At 44.2% G+C, this 19172-nt stretch overlaps 1 protein-coding gene across 1 annotated transcript; it reads left to right on the forward strand.

The window, feature by feature from the left end:
- Positions 1-593: 593 nt before the first annotated feature.
- GPR150 (G protein-coupled receptor 150) lies at positions 594-1863 on the forward strand (the record flags this gene model as incomplete). Its single annotated transcript, XM_080703951.1, has 1 exon — positions 594-1863. Exon 1 carries the CDS (start codon positions 679-681, stop codon positions 1861-1863), a length of 1185 nt encoding a protein of 394 aa, XP_080560077.1. The 5' UTR covers positions 594-678.
- Between the last annotated feature and the right edge of the window lie 17309 nt (positions 1864-19172).

Consider the following 19172-nt stretch of genomic DNA (forward strand, 5'->3'; position numbering starts at 1 on the left):
ATATAGAATAAAACAAACAGGGCTGGGGGTATATCTCGGAGGTAGAATGCCCCTAGGTTCTATCCCCAGTAACACACACACACACACACACACACACACACACACACACACACACAGAGAGAGAGAGAGAGAGAGAGAGAGAGAGAGAGAGAGAGAGAGAGAGAAAGAAATCCATGGTCTGGGAGTAGAAGGGGCAGGGGTGGGGGTCTCCGTCGTAAGCTTCCTATGTTTTGCGTTGGTCCAGGGTTAACTTTAGTTTTTAGGACCGTCAAGCAAAGCCACTTTCTGTCCAGCTGCGCTCTACTCATTTATAGCAAAAGGGGGCGGTCCCCAGATCCCAGCGGTTCCGGCTCCCGCGAGGGCCGCGCGGGGGCTGCGGCTCGCATCGCAACAGGCTCTGCGGCGCCTGGGCGGCGAGACGCTGGGGAGGTGGCGAATAGGCATCATGTGTGTTCCTCGAGTGTACAGCCCACATTTGAGCGACAAATGACGAGGACAACCTCTAAGAACACCTAAGCGCAAATCCACCCGAATCCATCCATCTCCCTGTCGGCGCGCGTGCTTTTCCAACTAACTTTGGGAACTCCGCAGACCCCGCGCCGCCGCCCGCGCCACCTCGCCTGCACTCGGCTTTCCCGCGCTCTGCCCGCCGGCTTCTCCCCTTCGCCCCGGCTGAGGATGGAAGACGCTCTCAGCCCCTCATCTCTGCAGCCTGCGCCCAACCTCTCCGTCCCCATCTGGCCGAGCTGGGGCGTCAACCTGACTTCGGGGCGGGGAGCCCCCGCCGCGGGGCCGCGCAGCCCCGGGGCCCGCCTGGCCCTCCTGGGGGCCGTCGTGGCGGCCGCGGTGGCGGGCAACGCCGCGGTGCTGTGCCGGCTGCGCGGCGGCGGCGGCGGCGGCGGGCGGCGCGCGGGTCCCCAGCGGCGCAAGATGGACTTCCTGCTGGCGCACCTGGCCGCCGCCGACCTGTACGCCAGCGGGGGCGCCGCGCTGTCGCAGCTGGCCTGGGACCCGCCGGGCCCGCCGCGCCCGGCCGCGAGCGACCTGGCGTGCGGCGGGGCGCGGCTGCTGCACGCCTCGGGCCGGGCGGCCTGCGCGCACCTGGTGGCGCTCATCGCCCTGGAGCGCCAGCGCGCCGTGCGCCGCCCGCAGGGCCCTCCGCTGCGCGCCCGCGCCCTGGCCGGCCTGGGCTGGCTGCTGGCGCTGCTGCTGGCGCTGCCGCCCAGCCTGGTGGTGCGCGGGGGCGCGTCCCCGCCCGCGCCCGCGCCGCGCTGCCGCGGCGTCTTGGCGCCCCCGCCGCGCTGGCACCTGCAGGCGTTCGCGCTCTACGAGGCGGCGGCCGGCTTCGCGGCGCCGGCGGCCGTCATGGGCGTCGCTTGCGGCCGCCTGCTCCGCGCCTGGTGGCGGCGCCGGGCGCCCAGCGCGCTGCCCCGCGCCCGGGTGCAGAGCCTCAAGATGAGCCTGGCGCTGGCGCTGCTGTTCGTGGGCTGCGAGCTGCCCTACTTCGCCGCGCGCCTGGCGGCCGCGTGGACGCCCGAGCCCGCGCGGGACTGGGAGGCGGAGGGCCCGCCGGCCGCGCTGCGCACCCTGCAGGCGGCCAACAGCGCCCTCAACCCCTTCGTCTACCTCTTCTTCCAGGCCCGCGACGGCTGGCTCCGGCGGCAGCTGCGGAGGCGCCTGGGCGCGGGGTGCTGCGCGCGGGGGGCGGCCGCGGAGGACGGCGAGTGGGCCGGGGGCCGCCCCGCGCTGCACCGCCACCGCTGGCCGCACCCGCATTACCACCACGCGCGGCGCGAGGGCTGCCAGCGCCCGCCCCCGCCGCGCCCCCGGCCGCTGCCCTGCTCCTGCCAGAGCGCCTTCTAGGTGCCCGCGGGCAGAGAGAGAGTCCCGGAGAGTCCTCTGCGGCCCGGCGCAGCCCCGGGCGGGGTCCGGGTCCATCCCGGGGAGCAGGGGCATCTCTGGAAGACACAGGGGCCGGCTCCTTCCTCCACGCTCTTATTTTATCTCCATCTGATGTTGACGTTGTCCTGCGTTTCCGGGTTCCTTTCTTCTATCTAGTTTCTCGCACCTTTCCCCATTTAGGGACGAGAGAGCCAGACACTGGAAAGTTTTACAACCAGCTCGAGTTACAGAGTTACTATTTGTGCAGTTCTCCTTCAGCGCCACTATGGTGTTCTGGATACGACCATTTGTTTTAGCTACATTGCCAAACGTTATTTGTTGTGTTATCGATGTTAGTATCTTGAATCGTGCCTAGGTCAGGTGTATCTTGGAGGCCGGTGGGTTTGCCAACCCTTCCAGGAGAAAAATCTCCACATGTTGCTGAGAGTTGTACCAGTAATGTTGTCAGAAGTGTAGGTTTGCTACCACTTCAAAGACACAGGATATTTGTAAAATAAAAATATTTCCCACAGAGCAACTAGGACTTTTTAATGTGGTAAATCTTTTTTTCCAAGAAAAACAGGATGGGTTTTATTTCTGATCTAGTTTCTACATCAATAGAAACTGAAATTGTAGAGAGGAAACATAAAAGTGTCTCTGAGTCCCTTTCAGACATGCCTGGTGTTCTAACGAAATAGTCCCCGTGCCCAGTTCAGCCTCAAAGCTGAGATGGGCCTGGATGAAGACTCTCGGTACAAAGTTCCCAGCAAAGCAGAGAAGAAAAGCACTAAGGTGGTGCACGTGAGCGGGGCTCCCTGGCCCAGATGGAGCCTTAAAAGAAGCTAAAACTTCTGATGCAGCATGTGTATATAAAATTCCCATTTTAAAAAAGTTAATTTCAAGCCAGGCATGGTGGCTCACGCATTTAATCCCAGCATTCGGGAGGCTGAGACCAGAGGATCGCGGTTCTCAGACAGCCTCTGCTACTTAGGCCCTTTGCAACTCAGTGAGACCTGTTTTCAAAATAAAGAATAAAAAATAAGGCAGGGGGTGTAGCTTGGAGGTCAAATGCCCCTGGGTTCCATCCCCAGACCCGTAAAAAAAAAAAAAAAAAAAAAAAAAAGTTAATTTCAACACAGGTTCCATGGCACAAACCTTTAACCCCAGCTACTTAGGAGGCTGAAACAAGAGAATGGAAAATTCACAATTATAAATAAAAAAAGGGTTGGGGAAGTAGCTCAGTGGCAGAGCACTCCTGTATTCAATCCACAATACCACAAAAATAAAATAATTCAATGCCTATTTATGTGTATGGCTGAGAACAAAATCAAGAAATAGAATTGATCCATGATCTCCTTCTCTTAACTGTCCTTGATTCTAGAGAAAAGTGGCAGCACTTAGGAATGATATACCCACAAGCTTACCAGTGACTGTCATCTGAAAATCCACAGCTTTCTATGGTAGTGTTTCTTGTTCATAAACAAATATAGGACTAAAACATAGAAAGCGGTAATGGTTGGTTGTTATGGTTAGATATAGAATGATTCTGAAGAGCTCATGTATTGATGTTCAGACTTGATATAATTAAGCCAAGAGAGTTCTCCTCTCATCAGTGTGCAAATCCATTGTGATGGGCTTATTTGGCGGTAATCTAGGCAGGTGAGGTGTGGTTGGAGAAGGTGGGTCCCTAGGGGGGTGACCTTAGGGACCCTACTCGTGTCTTTGAATCCCCTTGTTTTCACTCTTGCTTCTGGCCTCCATGATGTGAGAGATGATGAGAGCCCTTGCACTCTCTTTCTCTCTGTTTCCCACTTTCATGCCCTGAGCTCCACAGACCTGGCCTCACATGGACTGAACCTCTAAAACCTCCAAACTGTGAGATAATAAATCTTCCTTCTGCCAAGTTCTGTGGTCAGTTGTTTTGGATTACAGCAGTGAGAATGTTGACTGAAACATTGGCTAAAGTTTATTTGTAGAGTCAGTGCTCTCTGAGGGCTCTGTTTTGTTCAATGATATATCTCAAATGCTTCAATAGTTCTTGATTACTAATGTAATCAAGATTCCCAATTCCTAATACATATTTGTTGCATGTGAGTTAGGCATAGATAGAATAAGCACTAAACAAAAAGAATTTTTCATTTAGTGTAGCTTACCTTCCTCCAGAATTTTGACAACAAATGTTACAGAGTTACAGGTTTGCCTTTCTCTTTGTTCTTCCTTACCCTGCAGAGGATATTATGGTCTGCAAAATACCAGGAATAGATCAGCCAAAGAGATAATGTGGTTGTCTGCATAAACCCACATCTGGGTTGTAACGGTATCTTTATCCATTAAAAATATTTATGGCCTGATTATCTTGTGTCAGGTAATGTGATAGTCATTTTAAATACTAAGTAAGTAAGATACATTTTTCCATCAAAGCTGGAATAGTCAGATGTAGAAGACAGTCTGGCAGTTACACTGCTGGATCCTATGCTTTCATTGTGCATTCAGTCGGGGGTGCTGGGAGCCCTGACAACCTTGGGAGACTGGGGTGGAAGGATTAAGAAAGGCTCACTAAAAGAGACTGAGCCTTGATTGACTTGGGGCTAATCCATCAAGTAGGGAAGAACATTCTAGAAGATTGTAAAATCCTTCATAAAGCATAAAGCGGACAGCACTTGGAATGACCAAACAATGACAATTGCTGAAATGTCGCACACTAAAGTACCCAAGGGGGCTGATCTCATAGGATACATGGCCAATGAGATCCAGCCTGGACCCAGGAAAGAAAAGTCTATGTAACAGGCCAAGAACAAAGAAAAGTATCCTTTAAATAACAGTGTTTTAATATGATCAAGTTCTAATTTTGGAAAGCTCATTTCATGGCATGAAGGACCAACTAATTGGAAGAGCAAGACAGCCTAGAGGCAGAGATCAAGGCAGAAATTCAAACTCCTTAAAACATGAATATACTGGTTTACCACTTATAATGCTTTCTACTGAGAGAACAAATTACTGAATTGGGTTTTCTGCTATCTGCAGCTGAGAGGACCTTAACAGCTGACTTAAGTTTTCATCTCATATAACAACACGTCCAGTTGTGTGGCTTCTCCAGGGTTGGTTAATTGAGCAGCTCAACATCATAACCAAAGACTAAGATGTTTAATTGAATAACTTGACTGGGTTAAGAAATATGCAGCTGGAAAAAAATTATTTCTGGGAGTGTCTTTGAGGGTGTTTTCAAAAGAGGTTAACATTTGAATCAGTAGACTGGAAGAAAAAAAAAAGCCCCTCCTCACCAATGTTGGTAGACATCATCCAATCTGTTGAGGGCCTACCCAAATAGAAAAAAAGACAGAGAAAGAGCAAGTTCTTTTGAACATGCATCTCTACCTGACCTTAAAGAGTGGAGTTTCTGTACTGGGGCCTCAGATCCTAGGACTTCCTCTAGTAGTTATCCCATACATAGATCTGAGTCTCAGGCCTTTGCTTTCAGGCTGAATGCAACTGAATTTCAAACACACGTATGCATATATATAAGCATATATATAATGTATATAGCATATATATATGTGTGTGTATATATCCTATATATATTATATATCATGTAATTGGAGGGTACTGGGGATTGAACCCAAGAACATTCTAACACTGAATTATACCCCCAGCCCTTTTTATTTTTTGTTTGGATACAGGGTCTTTCTAGGTTATTGAGAGTCTCCCTACTTGCTGACGCTGTCCTCAAACCTGCTATCCTGTCTCAGTCTTCAAAGTACTGGGATTATAGGTATGTGCCACCATGCCTGGATATATATGGTGTTGGTTTAGTTCTCTGGAGAGCCCTGACTAGTACTATAATTATTTTCACTTTTCCATTTTTTCATGCTGAGCACTATACCTGACACTCAGGCCAATTCCCCTTGAGGTCATAAAATGGTTCCAGGCATCACATTCAAACACATAAATGTCCTGAAGGAAATTTTCTCTCCCTGTTCCCCCTTGGCCCTCCCCTGCCTTTCATGAAAATAAGCCAACATTTCTCAGGAGGCTCCAGCAGACCCTCCTGCATGCCTCATTAGCAGAACTATATCATATATCCATATTTAGACCTATCATTGCAAGGGAAACAGGATCACTATGGTTGGCTTAGACACAGAACTGAGGATATAAATTGCACAGGGGGAGGAGAGATGAAAAATGAGGCTCTAGAGGAAAGAAAGAAGAGGAGAGAGGAAATACTTGTTGGGAAGGCAAAACTAAAACCTTTAAATAATCGCAAAATTGTTAAAAGGTTGATTTTTACAATCTAACAGGTTTTTCAGCTGATTGCAAGCTATAATTTTGAAAATTCTCCAGGTGGGTTAGAAATGTAGAACCCCAGCCCAAAATATTAATTTGAATTTCTATTGAAATGACCATTCCGTATATTTCATGGAAGCCCCATTCATACTTAAACACTTCTCTTTATAAGTATGGAAATTCCTCTAACTTTAATTAAATATAAAATTTGCAGGCAGATCTAGGTGACTTGGCTACCATCCCTGGAGACATTTGTAGATAAATAATCTTGAAGAATTCCCTTAGCATGTCTATTTTGTCAGTGTTGACCCTGGGAATCCACATTCTTTAAACAACTCAGAGGTTTTTTTTTTTTTTTTTTTTTTTTTTTTTTTTTTTTTTTTTTTTTTTGTGGTACTGGGGGTGGAACCCAGAGGCTTTCTACCTCCGGGCTATACTCCCAGACCCATTTATATTTTATTTTGGAAACAGGGTCTCCCTAAGTTGCTGAGAGCCTCACTAAGTAGCTGAGGCTGGATTCGAACCTGTGCGAACCTCCTGTCTCAGCCTCCCAAGCGCGGGGATTACAAGCATGTGCCACCATGCCTGGCTCAACTCAGATATTTAGATATGTCCCAGTCAAGGAGACTTTATTTGCTATTTAGATTTAGAGTCTTGTTAGTGTAGGACATTCTAGTCATATCACACAGCAAAGGTAGGTAATCAGGGTGACCTCGAAATGGCCTTCTTCCCAAGGGGTCTCCCAAATAGAAAATGACTAAATGAGAAACCAGATCCATATATTTGGAGTTTAATAGTCAAACAAAGCCCATGAAATAAATACTCTCCCCCTACTAATAGCTACATTTTAACCAAGCCACTGCACATAAACCTGAACAACACCACTTCAGAGGACACTATTCAATCATCACCAGAGCTGAACAATGTGGCAATACTGGTTTTCACAGAATTTTAAAGATCAAATGCAAAGAATTCTCATGTGTGTGTGTGTGTGTGTGTGTGTGTGTGTGTGTGTGTTCATTGGGAATTGGACTCAGGAGCATTCTACCTCCAAGCTACCCCTGCAGCCTTATTTTATTTTTTATTTTGAAACAAGGTCTCACTAAGATACCACACACTGACCTCAAAACCACGATCCTCCTGTTTCTGCTTCCCAAGTACAAGGATTTACATCATGCGCTACCATCCCCTGCAGAACTCTGTATCTTTAGAAAAAGAACTAGCCACACAGTAACATAGAGCTAAGAGAAGTAAACATAACTATGATGTAATTTGAAACAGCAATTATGTAGAAAACAGCCAGGAGTATAAGAAATTAAACCACAACTGGTGATTAATTTAATCATATACAGAAAAAGGAGAATAGTCTGGCTCTTTTGTGGAAGACAAATTTAAATTTTTTTTAAGTTACTTCTTAGAAAACATGAAAGAAGTTAGAAAATTTGAGGAGTTTTCCTCTCATTCCTAAGTATTCCAACTCGATCATAGGGAAAATATAATAAAGATGGGTGGTCTAGTTAAACATGTTTTGCATGTTTGGGGGCAGTGTAACAGTGAAAAGAGCACAGCATTTAGATTTTTAGAGACTCAAACTTCAGTTTTATTTCTACACTTAGTTGGATACTTTTAAGCAGTTTTCTGTTTTCTTTCTTTTTCTTTTTGTACTGGGGATCAAACCCAGGGCTTTGTGCATGCTGGGCAAGCACTGTGCCACTGAGCTACACCCACGGTCCCTACTGAAGATTTTGGGATGCTGATTCCAAAATGGGGATTACATTATCTCTTTCATAGGATTAATGATTGTAAAATATTTCAGTGGGGATAGAGGAGTCTTGAAAAGTTTATCTCTTCAGATTCCTGTAATACATGACAGCCACTGTTATTATTTAACGCTAGGCTGAGGGATAAAAATATGACACGAAAGGAACTGAGTTTGAGGCATCATTATGGAAGCATAATGCTACACAATATGGTACTTAATCTCAGGAAGTTGGGCCTTACAGGTGTGGTGGACATTGTTGATTGCCTTCCTAACATCTGTGTCCTTTCTGATAGTTCTCAGGTCCTTATCAGTATGTCTATGCCCCTTAGAAACAGTCAAGAGCTCTGAGAAAGCCCCACAGCTGACCCCTCTCCTACTCCAAGACTGGAACTTGGTTGGTCTAAGTTCCTTCAAAGAAACCTCATCCCCCTTGCCACCATGTCTTGCTCAGGAATGGTTGTACAATTCATTTAAGGTGAATGAAAGTAAGGGGAGGCTTGTGAAGGGCATCCAGGAGGGGAATTCTTAACTCTTCTGAGAAGAGTTTTAGCTTGCTCCTGTCTCTGTCACACTGTAAGTAAGTGAGGGAACATGTTACCCTAATGGCTGATGGCACCTACCTCTGTCCATGAGGGGAGGCAATCATTAAGATGAAACCAACACTGTGGAGATGGCAGAGTGGAGAAATGGAAAGAACTCGGGTCCTTAATACCTCACTGTCAGACAAGACACTGCTGATGTCGAGCTCTTGGACAACCTGATCATTAGGCCACTCAGTTTTCTATTGCTTAAAGCAGTTGAGCTAAATTTCCTGTTATTTGTAGCAGCAAGTAGCCTCTAACTGAAGTAAAAGCTTGGCAAGAAAAAGAGAGTCCCATTTTAGCCTATTGCATAATAACTTATGTTCTTTAACGAAGAAGTAGGAAGATTCCAAGTGCACTTTTATGTTATCTGTCAGCCAATACATACTGACACTGGACTCTTTCTTTTTTCTTTTTTTCTTTTCTTTTCTTCTCTTTTTCTTTTCTTTTTTTTTTTTTTTTTTTTGACAGAACTGGGGACTAAACCCAAGGCCTTTTGTACGCTAGACACCTTACCCCTGAGCTGCATTCCTAGCTCTTCTGCCTTATTTTGCAACAGGGTCTTACTAAGCTGACCAGGTTGGCCTCCGACTTGCAATCCTTCTGCTTCAGCCTCCCCAGTAGCTGGGATTACAGGCATATGTACCATGTCCATCTTATAAGCAAGGTCTTGCTGAACATGTTATCTTGCTCTTCCAGAGAAGTTGCCTGAGATTTCCATGCTATGAGGAAGCCCAGGACAAAATATTATGTAGAAACACTGGCCCGGCCACCCAATTATCTCAGATGGGTGCAGCTTCCAGATGACTTCGATGAGTAAGCAGAGGGAAGATCCTGTAGAAACACTGCTTCATTAATCCACAGACCTGTGAGAAATAATAAATCAGGGGTAGGGATGTACTCAGTGGTAGAGTGCTTGTCCAGCATGCATGAGGCTCTTGGTTCAATTCCCAAAAAAGAGAAATCGACCTAGCAATAATAAACCAAAGTCATTTTAAGCCCTTAAATTTTCAGTGGTTGCCGGGCGTGGTGGCGCACGCTTGTAATCCCCGCGCTTGGGAGGCAGAGACAGGAGGATCGCGCAGGTTCGAAGCCAGCCGTGCGCGCTGGCTTAGGAGACCCTGTTTCCAAATAAAAATGTAAAAATAGGTCTGGGAGTGTAGCCCCGAGGTAGAAGGGCTTCCAGGAACCCCAGTACCACAAAAAAAAAAAAATTTTTTTTCAGTGGTTCATTTCACAAGAATATATAGTAAAATAATGGGTACAATGGTAGTGTTTTCGGGTATATTAAAAATGAGGGTCAAAAAATCCTGACTTCAGAAGATCTGGATTCTAGTCTCCAATGACATGTTAAATTGGAATGTTTAACTTTTTATCATATAATTTAGTGGAATTTCATATAATACTGAAATGAGAGAATCACAAGGGGAAGGTGAAATTCAGGGGACAGAGCCAGGCTCCAGCCTTTCCTCCTATGGTGTACTTGTGAGCGAACTTGGCAATGCTGAGTATAGTTTTGCTTAAGCAAGGCACTACTCCCTTAAAATATGCCCATAAGACAGATAATAGGAACCATAATCATAATTGTTAAAATAATGAAACAGGAAGCAATTGGACTGATGTGGCTCTGATGCCTTGTTAAGCAAACTGAAACCTAACTCAAGAGTTGGAAAGAAAAAAGCAGCTCAGCACCATCCTGATTACACCTACCATTCCTCCAGGATAATCCAAATAAGGCAATTGATTAATTGCTCGCTGTGCTTCCTTGTTTACCCTATGAAAGCCTTCCCTTGTTTCCCATTAGAGACCCCTGAGCCACTTCCAGTTTGGAGCTGCCCCATTCATGATCATTGTCTGCTTCACTTAATGTAATCATATCACAATAGCTAATATTTATTAAGTGCTTTCTATGAATCAGATATTGTGCTTGGTACTCTACAAGCATTAACTAATTTAATCCTCACAACAACCTCAAAGGTATGCATCATAATCACCTCCATTTAAGGAATTGGGGCTGAAGGTAAATTTCCCAAGCCCACAAAGTAGCAGAGCTATGGTGTGTGTGTGTGTGTGTGTGTGTGTGTGTGTGTGTGTGTGTGTTTCTAAAAATATAATGGCCAAGAAGTTTATCATAAGATACAATCCTGCTTTACAACCTTATGTGCCTATTAGAGACCCAACCAGGACACACACGAGTGCGAGTCGAGAGGGAGGGTGTCATTTAAAAATGGCTGTTTGAAAAGAAAAGCAAAATGCACTTGGTGGGAAGGGGGATCAGAATTTTTCATCATCTCGATCTCAAAAGAAAAACAAAACTTTTTTTCTTCTTTGGTGATACTGGGAATTTAACCCAGAGGTACTCTCCCTCTGAGCTACACCCCCAGCCATTTTTTATTTTGAAACAAGGTCTTGCAAAGCTATTGCGAGACAGGCTCAAACCTGTGATCCTCCTGTCTCAGCCTCCCTATTACTGGGATTACAAGGGTGCACCACCACACATCTGATTTCCAAATAATTTAAATAAATAACTCTTTTATTGAGAATAGAGGAGATTGCCAGCCACTTCACCAAAATTCATTCTTCCTTCTTCTGTAGCTACTCAGCCAAAAACTGCATTTCCCAGCACGCTTTACTCCTAGATACAGCCAGTGACTCAGTTCTCAGAGTGGGCTGTGACACATTTCCAAGTCGGCCTTCTAGGTGTAGGCTCCTCCACAGTTTATTTCCTCTTCCTACTGGCCAGAACAAATGATTTTACCACTACATGATGTGGCAGGGATTCAGGTCAGCCATGTAGACGAGGACAATGTGCTGGGAGTGACAAAGCACACCACAAAAGCAACTTGGGTTACTTCAGGATCCCTGGGGCAGCGGGAGCCCAATCTGGCCAGGTTATGGGTAAGAGAGATGCTTCTCTATCATCCTCAATCCACTGCATTTTGAAGGTCACTTTGTTACAACACATGAGTCTTTACTTCAAATAATATTCTGAGGCTGTATTAAACTAGTCAAGGGCATTGACTTTGCTCCTCCATCATCTGTCTCAGGGGCTCTCCGTGTTTTGAGGGCAGGCTGGCCTGAACTTAGGTGTGAATAGAGGCTGTTGTGACCACAGGCTAGAATATGAACCTGTTAGAGTCTTGGGAGTGATCTGAACTTCAAGAGGTGGCTGTAGCCAAATCATGCCTCTGGGTTATGTCTGTGAAAAATGTAATTAGATCTTTTCTATCAAAGGAATAGCTTGACATAAGCTGCATTTTGGAAAACTATATCTTGAAAACTTATATGCTCTCACATTCTTTTGTAATTACAGTTGGCATTTCTTGGAAATTGCAAGGGTCATACTCTCCCACAGCATTCCACCCAGCAACTGGCGTGAAGATGGTGAGATATGCTTCCATCAATAGGGCTACAGCACAGGAGCCACGAATTAGTACTAAAAGATCCAGCAGGTTTCTGCCGCTGTGTCCTTGTGTACATGCTGGTACTGGAGGCAGGATTTCTCTTTACAAAAAGTAAACCTACCTCGCCAAACCACTTTCAAACATGGTCTGGGAGAGTCATCTTTGTGTGTGTGTATGTATGTGTACGTGTTGGGGGATACTGGGGATTGATGGCATTCTACCTCTGAGTCACACCCCAGCCCCTTATATTTTTACTTTGAAACAGGGTCTTGCTAGGTTGCTGAGCCTGTTCTACAACCTGTGATCCTCTTGTTTCAGCTCCCAACTACTAGGATTACAGGCATGCGTCACCACACCTAGCTGAAATTTTTGCTTTTTTAAAATCTAAAAGTTGAGATTGTTAAATAAAGCTCACTGTCCACAGGCACCAGTTTAATAGCAACTGTCAGAAATGCAGCAGGCTCCGCGCTTCCTACATTAACCTCTGTGACTCTCCAGCCTTGCTCACAGATCCACGGGACTTGCTCAGGATGAACATGCTCCAGTTATCTGTGGCTGTGTTACAAACCACCCCAAACTTTGTGGAGTAAAGTAACCACCAGGTGATTACGTTCCTGCTTTCTGTGGAGCAGGAGCTCAGAGTACAACAGGGGCTGGCATGTTCTGTTCCATGATGTTGGGGCCTCAGCAGGAAAGGTATCTCTAACAGTCTTGACTTTTAGGTGAAATGCTAGGAGAGATGCTATCACCTATATGTCCAGAATGTATACTATGGTAATCAAAGACCAGACTCAGCAGAAACTATAGATCAGAGCACTCGCACATAGCCCTGCATGTGGCCCCGAGGGAGTCAGGCTTTTCAGAAGGCAGCTCCCGTCCCTGAGAGCCAGTGGTCTAGTGGACCAAAGAGAAGCTCTATGGCTGTGTACCACCTTGCCTCCAAAGGCACATAACATCTCTTTTTCTACATTCTGTTCTGAGAAATCACAACCCTGTCCAGATTCAAAGGCAGAGGACATAAATCCTACCCTCTAGTAGAAAGATGGTCAAAGTAGTAAGAAGGTGGAAACTACCAGGCATGGTGGCCCACACCTATAATCTCAGTATTTAGGAGGTTAAAACAGGAAGATCACAGGTTCTGGGCTAGCCTTATTAACTTAGTGAAACCCTGTTTCAAAATTAAAAATTAAAAAAGGGTAGGTTATAGCTTGGAGGCAGAATGCCCCTGTGTTCAATCCCCAGTACCAAAAAAAAAAAAAAAAAAAAAAAAAAAAAAGGGTGGAAACTTTATGCTACTATGTAGCAGTGGCACCTTTATAAGAATTATAGCAGGGCCGGGCATGGTGGCGCACACTTGTAATCCTCACGCTTGGGAGGCAGAGACAGGAGGATCGTGCAGGTTCGAAGCCAGCTGCGCGCGCTGGCTTAGGAGACCCTGTTTCCAAATAAAAATGTAAAAAAAAAAAAAAAATAGGTCTGGGAGTTTAGCCCGGAGGTAGAAGAGCTTCCAGGAACCCCAGTACCACCAAAAAAAAAAAAAAAAAGAATTATAGCAGGTCATTCTGGAGAAGCCTTCATGGTTGAATCCTGATGTCTTTATAAGAAAAGGAAAAGGGACCAGAAGAGTCATATATATATACACACGGACTCCCAGACTACCACCACGTGAGGCCCTGCACCTCCTCAAGGCTCTGCCAGTGAGAAGGCTATGACTAGATATGGCCCCTTGAACCAAAGCAAATCTGCTTTTGTTAAAACTTACCCAGTCTGCAGTGTTGTGTTAGCAACAGAAAACCAATACAACGGCAGTGCCAGGCCCACTCCTCCTCGTCCTGGGTTCTGGACAATGAGACTAGGCCTTCAGGCCACTTCTAGCAAAGATTTCATAACCTCAAATAGGAGAGAGCAGGAGAATTTCTCTTCTTCCTCTAGATATGGTAGTTTCTGGATGTAACTCAAAATGTCTCTCAACCATTTTGTAACACAGAAGGGAAGTAATCGTAAGACAAGACCAACACCTTGAGACAGAAAACGTGGAAAAACAAAAGGAACCCGAGTCCTTCATGATATAGCCAAGAGCTGAATTAACCAAAGTCCGAGCCATCCAGCCTCGGACCTTTCATTATGTGAAACAGTAAATTTTACTATTGTTTAATCAATTTGAGTTGGTGTTTTCTCCAAAGGCATCCAAATAAATAAAAGCAGCTATGGTATTCTCCTTGTTACCTCATCCCTAGTAGGAAGGCAAGCTCAGGCCCAATCAAGGGCATCAGATCTTAAATTCATCTAAAAGAAGTACACTCTTGCTGGGTGTGGTGGCACACACCTGTAATCCCAGTACTTGGGAGACTGAGACAGGATCGAAGGTTTGTGGCCAGGCTCAGCAACTTAGCCAGACCATCAGCAACTTTGCCCTGTTTAAAAAATAAAAAGGGTTGAGGGTATAACTCGAAAGTGAAAATTCTCCTATGTTCAATCCCCAGTATCAAAAAAAAGAAAGCCCAACCATTTCATCTCACCCTAAGTAAGTAGTCTTAAACACACACACACACACACACACACACACACACCACTATTATTAGTGCATTGTAACTATATACACATGCCCACAACACCTGGCGTGTGAGCAGTCTTGACAGTAGATTTCAGATGGTGGTGGGCTGGCCAAGGGGACTGCTGAGGGACTGCTCTTCCAGGACTTACTTGCATAAGAAATCTTTAGTGTAAGAGTTTAGCCTAAAGAAAGAAGAAATAGAGATAAGTAATAACATGATCCAAGATTAGAGGGGTGGGCAAGTCTAAATCAATTCAATGTCTACTGCACAGATTGTGTCTGTCCAGGCCCACCGTGGTATCTGTGGAATGCCAAGACAATGCTGTAGCTCCAACAGGGATTAGACGGCAGCCATGGTGTCAAGAAGGCTACCCAGACACACATGGCTCCTCCTGGGTATATCAAGATCCATTTGAACGCATTTAAAGGAGAGCAGAAGCCGGGTATAGTGGTGCACGTTTGTAATTCCCGTGCTTGGGAGGCTGAGACAGAAGGATCGCGCAGGTTCAAAGCCAGCCTCAGCCACTTAGTGAGGCTCTCAGCAACGTAGTGAGATCCTGTTTTCAAATAAAATATAAAATAGGTTGGGGCTGTCGCCCAGAGGTAGAAGGCCCCTGAGTTCTATCACCAGTACTACAAAAAAAAAAAAAAAAAAAAAAGGAGAGCAGATGTTCCCTAAGTGGTAAGTATGAGCAGTAACGTGGATTTGGATAATGCATGCTGACCTTCAGGAGTCACTATGCAAGCTACCTTTCATCTCTCTGGTTAGTGAAACCACACCTCTATGTTAACTAGTGAGAGGGATTTTAAAGTGCACTTTGAAATTTTTTATGATTTTTATTTTTTAATGAGCATTTATCATTGCCATGAATATACCATATACACATTAATATATAGTAATATGTTAATAACATACATTAACTATATTAATGTAGATAATAAGAGCTTGCCCTAGGCCAGCATGTTCCAGAATGTGATCTGTGAAGCAGCAGATGCTTCAGCATAATTGTAATTATATGGGGAAAAAGTTTAATAGTCAAATATTCAGAGCACTTGGTTAGACTTCTTTTTAAACTTTTTATTATAAAATATACAGAAAAGCTGAAAGAACAATATAAAAGAATACCCACATCATCACCACTAAAATTCAACATTGTTAACATTTTGCCATATTTGCATATATATACATCTGTTGGTGGTATTTAACTTAAAAATCGTTACACTTCACCTCTGCATACTTGAGCATGCATCTCATAAGGCATTCTTACATAACCACAGACACATTATTACTACTCTTAAGAAAATTAACAATAATTTTCCCTAATATCCAGTCCTTATTAAAAATTTCCCTTTTGTTCTCAATATAAGTTTTATGGATTTTTTCCTTTTGAACCCAAATCTAATTATAGTTTACATTCTTTTATTCTACAACAGTATTTCTGACCTTTTTTAAAATATGCTTTTATAACGTAAATCATTTCAACAGCGACATACATGCACAAAACATTTGGTGTGTGCCCCCTCCCCATTTCCTCTTTTTCAATACAGAGATTGACATTGGTATACTCACATATGTACACATATTATATTGTAGTATTCCCATTCATGAACTTCAGTCTTTTCTTCCCCTTCCCTTAGACCACCTCCCTGGCTTCACTTAGGTTTCTCTTCCATTATCTGGAGTCCTCTGGTATCCCAATTTGATATTACATTTTGTTCCTGTTTTTATTGTTTGTTTTGCTAGTGCTCAGAGTTGAACCCAGAGCCTTGAGCACACTAGATAATCACTCTACCACTGAGCCAATATTGTATTTTTTAAAGAGTCTAATTCAGTTGTCTTGTAAAATATCCCATGTATTGGATATTTCTTATTATTTCTTCATGGAAATATCTATTAATTTATTTCATTCTTCTCAAACAAAGAAGTCCCAGCCTGATGCAATAGCATATGCCTATGATCCCAATAATTGGGAGGCTGACAGTAAGATCTCAGGTTCAAGGCCAGCCTCAGCAACTTAGTGAGGTCAAGGAGCAGCAGGCCTATGTCACCTAAGGCTCTTTGGGCTAGGCCTTTGCTGGGCCTGCTTTATAGCTGTGTGCATATTTGCTATTCCTGGCTTGGTACAAATGGCCACAGCTTGCTGGCCCAATGCAGACTACCTGGCCTTCACTGACCACACACCCTTCACCACGCTTCATTAGTAGCTTGTACTATTTGCTTAATGCCCAGGACTTAAGAGTTTCATCCAGAAGGTAAAAATTAGGAGAGAACAAGTGTTCTCACCTCTTAATCTCGCCAACCTTTGCTCACTTCTCTTATATGCTTAGCTCAGCATATGAGGTGTTCTCTTATTGGCATTACCAAGTCAGCAGGCTAGCAACTCATTTTCCCAGGCAGGTGCAGGGTGCAGGATATAGGGTGGTGCTATCTTGTCCCATTTATAATCTTAGCTGATAAAGGCAGGTAGTGATAGTCTATTTTCTCTAACTCTGCTAAACTTGCTGTCTACGAATTAGGGGTGCTTTGAAGTAACGTGTGGATTTTACATCCTGATACTAAGGCTGCGTCACAGAGAAAAAAGGAAAAAGAAGCACTGATTGAAGCCAGTGCAGCTGTGTGTAATCTCCAAGAGCAAAGCATAAGGTCTTGTTCTCCTTACAGTTTTAAAACACGCCAGGCAGAGCTATGTGTGATCTCAGAGATTTTAATTGTTTCTCTATTTCTAAGGCTCTAATTGCTTCTATATTTTTACTATGGGTTAACATCAGGACAAAGGAGAGGGAGTAAACATTCTGAAGTGTAACAGGCCAAGCTGCAGTTTTTCCCTGCCCAAGTGCCTATGCAGCACCCAGGCTCTGACTGTCTTTTACCTATTGGGAATCAATACTGGGGCAATTTTCCAATACTGGGACACTTGACTTGTAAACACTTCCCTAAACTGAAAATTACTATTTTAATTTTGAACACAATGAAGCTGTATATAGTTATGCTTTATCAGGTTAAAATGTGCTATATTATATTAACAAAGTACCTCAAAATTTCAGTGCCCTAATATAACAAAGGTTTACTTTTCACTTAAGTTATGTGTCTTTCACAGCTTGGTGGAAGTCTGGGAGTTGTACAGGGGGAGGAGTATATGGTCTTTTTTCCCCATAGTCACTTAGAGATCCAGGCTGGGAAAGTCTCTTCCATTAAAGATGTTGTTCATTCTGTGACAGAAAAAGAGGCAACTGGAGAGGTCTCATATCAGCTCTTCTCTTCTTCTATTTTGTACATCATTCTCTCGGCTGTAATCCAAAATAACTGACCACATAACTTGGAAGATTCATCTACTCACAGTTTTTGGAGATTTCAGCGTTTCAGTCCATGTGCGGCCCAGAATATGAATGCAAGGGCTCCGTTCTCACATCACTTAAGCCAGAAGCAAGAGAGAGTGAGGGAGAGGAAGGACCATATATAACCCCCAAGGCCATACACCCAGGAATTCCTCCTTAGCAACCAAGCCCTTCTTCAACATTGCTGCCTTGTTTTGTGAGAGCTAGGGGGCATTCTGAATCTAAACCATTACTGCATTTTTACTTATAGCCGAATGATCAGAACTCAGAGCCTCAACATACTGTTAATGAGACAGCAAGTAGATGGGATGTTTAGTGAACACCACTGTCTCTGCCATAGTATCCACATGGAAATATCAACTAGGCATCCACAACAACTATAGGTTGTAAAGACACTGATTTAGGAATCATAGCAGATAGCCACCTTCTCTTATGATCTGAGTCACAATGACCTAATTAGAGCATTGCCATCAATATTTTTTGGTTTGAAAAATAATATCAAACCTCCCTGAAGTGAAACTGTCTGTGGACTGCAAAACTAACTTGTAAAACTAGTGAAGGCAGTGTTTTAATTTCTCTAAGAGCATGGTACATGAAAAATCTGCCTAGAAACATCCTGGTGCTCAGAGTTGAGAAGCTGGACTCACAATGGTGAGAAGGGACCCTTGAAATCCAGTACTAACACCTGGAGATAGTAAGGGCCAAGACCACAGAAAACCTGGAGTTGTCTCATGCCACAGCTACCACTAGGTGTCACTAGTAGGCCAAAGTTGGAAACACCATAAAGCAAAGGAAGAAAGATTGGAAGAAGATAGGAAGATTCAGATTGGTTATTGAAACAATAAATGAAACACTTCCACTGAAGGTATATACATATGTGAAATTACCATTGCCAATATCAATGTTATGTATGGGGAAAGGGATTGAGTGGGGATGGAGTGGGGAGGAAGCTCATCAAATACCATGTGCATGTATGTCCCTATCACATTATTATGTGAGACTACAATGCTTCAATAAAAGTATATTAAAAATATTGACAACTCTAAAAAATGGTTCCAAGGAGAGAAGTAGAAAGTGTTCCAAGATGGCCACAGATAGAATTTGGTGGTAGCAGTGTCCACACTGATTAGAATTGTTCTCTTGCATGCATAAACACATAAAATAATAGAATTCATGAATTTTATTCTGAATTGTAATGACTCTCAAATACACTTCATAGGTTCTTACCATTACCTAATCTGTGTGCCCGCGTATACATGCTTGTGTGTGTGTACACATGTGGGAAATGGAGAGAGGTGGTTTAGTCTGCCCACCACTATCGATTTCCAAACATTTCATATATCACATGACTAGCTGCATTAACACTTCTACTA

Source organism: Muscardinus avellanarius, assembly GCF_963383645.1.
Source record: "Muscardinus avellanarius genome assembly, chromosome: 1".
NCBI classification, from domain to species: domain Eukaryota; kingdom Metazoa; phylum Chordata; class Mammalia; order Rodentia; family Gliridae; genus Muscardinus; species Muscardinus avellanarius.